The sequence below is a fragment of the Amphimedon queenslandica genome, unplaced genomic scaffold, assembly GCF_000090795.2.
Source record: "Amphimedon queenslandica unplaced genomic scaffold, v1.1 AMPQUscaffold_13427, whole genome shotgun sequence".
Classification (NCBI taxonomy): Eukaryota; Metazoa; Porifera; class Demospongiae; order Haplosclerida; family Niphatidae; genus Amphimedon; species Amphimedon queenslandica.
The window spans coordinates 259,210-264,747 of record NW_003546337.1 but is presented as its reverse complement, the minus strand read 5'-3'; the positions used below and the strand labels follow the sequence as shown (position 1 = coordinate 264,747).

The 5,538-nt window shown below is 36.1% G+C and overlaps 1 protein-coding gene and 1 long non-coding RNA gene across 3 annotated transcripts; one reads left to right on the top strand and one right to left on the bottom strand.

Annotated features, from left to right (window-relative positions):
* Nucleotides 1–699: 699 nt before the first annotated feature.
* Nucleotides 700–2,484, top strand: LOC109581643 (protein transport protein sec31-like). 2 transcript variants are annotated; one of them, XM_019995932.1, is made up of 8 exons: nucleotides 700–899; nucleotides 952–1,242; nucleotides 1,290–1,375; nucleotides 1,431–1,650; nucleotides 1,702–1,755; nucleotides 1,808–1,903; nucleotides 1,946–2,311; nucleotides 2,342–2,484. In XM_019995932.1, exons 1-8 carry the CDS (start codon nucleotides 791–793, stop codon nucleotides 2,389–2,391), a joined length of 1,272 nt encoding a protein of 423 aa, XP_019851491.1. In that variant the 5' UTR covers nucleotides 700–790; the 3' UTR covers nucleotides 2,392–2,484. The 2 variants fall into 2 exon arrangements, with proteins under 2 accessions (XP_019851491.1, XP_019851490.1); XM_019995931.1 differs by having other exon boundaries at nucleotides 1,946–2,484.
* A 2,392-nt stretch (nucleotides 2,485–4,876) lies between these two features.
* LOC109581644 (uncharacterized) lies at nucleotides 4,877–5,538 on the bottom strand. The gene is made up of 2 exons (XR_002184713.1): nucleotides 5,484–5,538; nucleotides 4,877–5,121 (listed from the first exon to the last, which is right to left on the bottom strand). It is a non-coding gene; the product is annotated as an uncharacterized LOC109581644 (long non-coding RNA).

Here is a 5,538-nt window from a genome sequence, read left to right as displayed (position 1 = left end):
GATCCAGTGTATTATTAACATGGACAGCTCCTTATACACTGGATAATGTACCTATCACTGGATACTATATAGTCAATGGATTAGTGAACATTATTACTAACAATAACACTAATTTTACATTATCAGCTACTAATCCTGATCCTTGTATATTAAATAATGTATCAGTTTCTCCTATTAATGGTGCTGGAATTGGCTCACCTAATTATAATATCAGTTTTTATTATGAAAGAGGTTAGCATTACTATGGCTTCATGTATATGTTCACAGTGTATCTTTCAGTTCCTCTCATTACTCCTCCTGTATCAGTGGTACCAGTAATTGATGGACAACTAATATCATTGAATATCAGTATTAATGTAAGTATATTTGCCATAATAATTAATAAGCTTATCACACCAGGCCTGTAGCTATGGGTTACAAAAGGAGGGTGACAATATATAAGTTACATAAGAGGGGAGGGTGATAAGTAGGACTGGATACACATAAAATACCAAAAAATACATGTTTAATTTAAACAAACCAAAAAAGGTAGTAACTCAAAAGGGGGGTGACATGTTACTCCAATCACCTTCTAGCTATACAGGCCTTGTAAACTAACAGGAAATGCATACATAGCAAATGAATATTGTTTGGTTCACCTTATTCCCACACACTCACTCACTCATCCACTCATAGGTCAGTACACTATGTAAAGGAGAGTTTCCTAATGGTATAACCAGTTAGTATACTGAATACTGATAATGCAGTAATAAACAATACCAGTATACCAACACAAGTTAATGATCAACTGATGATTACTGGAGTAATAACTGTACCTAATAATTTAATTGGGTTTTTTGTTAATGTATCATTCAGTAACCTTGGAGGAGAATTGTTACCAATACCTTCTTTTGGATTTGGTAAAAAACTATTATAATTATTGTAAATTCAAACCCTTTTTCGAACTATTAGATTATCTTGGTCCAGTTACTAACATTGACTCTTCAATTGACAACTGTTCTACTATTGATATAACATGGACTGCTCCTACAGTTGATGATAGAGTATCTATACAATACTATAATGTCAGTATATATGATGATATAACTGGTCAGTTCTTGAGGAATGTATCAGTATATGATACCACCACTCATCAGTTTATGGATGGTGATTTATTTCGGACTCGTTATACATATGTTATAACTGGAGTTAATGAATTAGGAGAAGGAATATCTAATAATACTACATTCTCATATCAAAGAGGTACAATAAACAATAATTACTGAATAAATGATTTTATGTTTATTTAGTACCAAGATCAGTGACAGAAGCTGCTTCAGATATACTTGAGATAACATTTAATGAGACTATTGCTAATGCTTCCTTTAATATACCAGTAATAATCTTTTATCAGTGTTTTATTATTATCAAAATTCAAAATGTTGTTATAGATTACACTCGAGTGTACTGGTGAAGCTCCTGAGAATGTCACAGTTGTTGTAGAGTGTACTGAAACTGATGTTTTATATGATAATACTACACTAGTGGAATATGCTAAACGACCAATGAACATAACAGGATCAGTACCAGTACCATTATATGAACAGTGTAATATCAGTATTATATTTAGTAATGAGGCTGGTAGTAGTGAACCATTTATACTAGAATTTGGTAAGTATGTATGTTATTTTCATCATTATTCATTTTGTTATTATTATCTAGACACTACTCCTACACTACCACCTACAGGGACTTCATCTCCTGATCTAAGACCAGGTTTGCCATTACATATAACCTGCACTAACTTATTTATTTATTGCATTTATAGAAATTATTGGAGCTATTGCTGGTAGTATTGCTGTACTGATAATACTGATAATAGTGATAATAGTGATGGTGGTGGTTATATGCTGTATGATGCGAAGTTAGTATCTGGTCTCTTATCAATATTATTATTAATTTACAGGAGAAGATCTACCACCAGAAGGTCCACCACCAGAAGGTCCACCACCAGAAGGTCCACCACCAGAAGGTCCACCACCAGAAGGTCCACCACCAGAAGGTCCACCACCAGAAGATCTACCACCAGAAGGTCCACCACCAGAAGGTCCACCACCAGAAGGTCCACCACCAGAAGGTCCACCACCAGAAGGTCCACCACCAGAAGGTCCACCACCAGAAGATCTACCACCAGAAGGTCCACCACCAGAAGGTCCACCACCAGAAGATCTACCACCAGAAGGTCCACCACCAGAAGATCTACCACCAGAAGGTCCACCACCAGAAGGTCTACCACCAGAAGGTCCACCACCAGAAGATCTACCACCAGAAGGTCCACCACCAGAAGATCTACCACCAGAAGATGCTACTGCTGATAAAGAGAAAAATAAGCGGGAAGAAACTAAATTGTAATTAATTCTTTGACAGTCCTCATCCAGACTGGTTGCCAATCTGTCATTCTATAATATTTCTATGTTTTATAGGTAGTAGTTTAATGCAAATTAACGATTTTATTAATACCTTCATTTGCTGCTGTAATTGTAATGTGATGATATTGTTATTATAATAATTAAATCACTTATATTTAATTTTGTCTTAATGCATTATTTTATGAAGCTGCCAGATTGGTCTTTTGCTTTAAAAAAATTTTTAACTACATTTTCTGATACTTATTGATTGATACTTATTGATTTACTTATGCTATGTAGAAAGTTTGAGTTGGTTCCGAGCTCAAATTTTAGAGCTATGCTTACAACATAACATGCACTGCACATTTGACATAAATTTTAGTGCAACTTTTAAAATTCATTAAAAATCCAATTAAAAGCTCAAACTTTGTTCACAACATAACAGTAAACATGTAAGCACATGCATCAGCAATTGTACAGGTTCCAGTGTGTGTGTGTGGTGTGTTAGTGGCTCATTTAGTCTCACTATAGCAGTAGCTGTAACTGCTAGAATAGGCAATGACAGCTGCTCTGCATTTAAATTGCCATTATATTCAATTAAAAATTTAAAAAAATTTTCAAAAAATTAAAATCAACAAAATATTAGTTAAGATTCAAGAAAGAGTCATTGTTTGTGTCTTCATAAATCTCTTGCTTCATGAGTATTGCATCACTTGACATTTCATCTTCATTTCAGCTTGAACCTATCAATGATAATATTAAGATTTGCTATGAGTATAGTTACTGTTAATAAGAGTCTTGTTATATTCTTCTTGTGTGTAGTGCTCTTAGCATCACTAGCAGTAGTAGCCACTAGTGATCCCAGGCAGTGTCACGTGGAGGCGGCACTACATTGCTGCCCAACCTGTAATGATAGTTAACAAAATATATTGACACTAACTGAATGGACTTCAGCCTTGATAAACAAAGAGAAAGGTTAATACATGACACTATTGATACTATATTGTGAGATCTTGGAGTCTTTCAAACAGGAACTTGGTGTTGATGTGAAGATGATGATAACTTTACCTGAAGCAACCAAGAGTATGTATCTCTTGATATAACCTAACTATGTATATATGGGTATGTATGGGCCACCTTATGAGTGCACTCATTATATTAGGGGAACATGTATGAATTGGGTCACCTATATCAGGAACATGTATGAATTGGGTCACCTATATCAGGAACATGTATGAATTGGATCCCCTATATGAGGAACATGTATGAATTGGGTCACCTATATGAGGAACATGTATGAATTGGGTCACCTATATGGGGAACATGTATGAATTGGGTCACCTGTATGAGGAACATGTATGAATGGGGTGAGGAGGCAGGGCTGGTTGTTATGTACGTATTATGGTTGTGTTGTACGTATCAGTAGCTTATGAGCTATTGAACATGCCAGACACTCCTCAGTTGTTTGATGCTGATCCTAATATCATAGACTCTGTGTTTAGAGGGTTACTGGGTCAGAGGCCAGGGCTCATAGCCAATCAGAGACAGTTTGATTTCTGTCATCGGATTTTGGAGGAGTGTTTATGGGGCATGGCTTCAAAAGGATTGGGAGGGACAGAGGAAAAGGGACCGGACGATTATTTAACATATTCAAAAAGAAGAAGAGAACTAGTTAGTCATAATATTATGCATACAGAAACCTCTATACTCTTGATATATCACTTGACACTTTATCTTTATTCCTATCAATGATAATATTAAGATTGGCTATGAGTAGTTACTGTTAGTACAGTCTTGTTATATTCTTCTTGTATGTAGTGCTCTTAGCATCACTAGCAGTAGTAGCCACTAGTGATCCCAGGCAGTGTCACGTGGAGACTGCACTACATTGCTGCCCAACCTGTAATGATAATTAACAATATATATTGACACTAACTGAATGGACTTTAACCTTTAACAGGAACTTGGTACTGAAACCTTAACAAAGAAAGGTCAATACATGACACTATTGATACTATACAGTAAGATCTTGAGTCCTTCAAACAGGAACTTGGTGTTGATGTGTAGATGATGATAACCTTACCTTATCCAACCAGTTAAGAGTAGTCTCACGTAGCCAGACTCAACCCCTTTTTGACATTTGGATGGATAGCCCTGCCGTCCAAATGTCAAAAAGGGGTTGGGTCTGGCTACGCGAGACTAAATTAAGAGTTAGTATAACTTAATATTGTGTATATATCATTAATAGGAGAAACTGATACATATATGGGTATGTATGGGCCACCTTATGAGTGCACTCATAATATAAGGGGAACATAAACTGGGTCACCTATATCAGGTACATGTATAAATTGGGTCATCTGTATGAGGATCAGCACATCATTTATGAAATAAATTGTATTAATACAATTAATACAAGAGACTGCACGGCCGAATCAATCACCTTATCTTCAGTAGCAGCTTATAATTTAAAAGTATTTCAACAAACATAACTTGATGTTAAAAATAAATTGCTAAAAATTACAACCAACTAATCGAAGAGATCGTCTGGTCCTCATATAGTGAATGATGGGTGTCCTTCTTGAAATGAGACTTGAAGAGGATGAGGAGGAGGAGTAGAGGGGCCAGTATAACCAGGAGGAAGAGGAGTGTCATCTTCTGGTTCAAACACTGGCTCAAATAACCTGCTGCTGATAACGTCACAGTCCTCATCCTCCTCTAGTGATAATAGAGGCTAAAGAAAGAGAGAGAATAATGAATGGGTATCTACTCTTGGTATGAGACTATATCAATACACTTAATGTGTGTGCATGTACTCATGTTAAAGAATATAGAAAGGACACCCAATCATTAAGGCTATGCTCTGCCTTTATAAAGCATCAGGCTATTGTGGGTTGCCCCTATAATCATATTCATTGCATGCCTTTAAGTACAAGTACATGCACAATATCAGGAAATACCACACTATGTATTGGTACCTAGGTATTACAGTAATGCTAAGGTTCGACTGTTTGGGATATTACAAAGTGTCCCTGGTCCATCTTGTTGTCAAAATGGCTATAAAGATAAAATTGGAGGCTCCACTGTATAACTCACTGTAAGATCAATTCTCTGATTGATCCTATTCTGGAGTACCCAGCTGCTCTGTGTT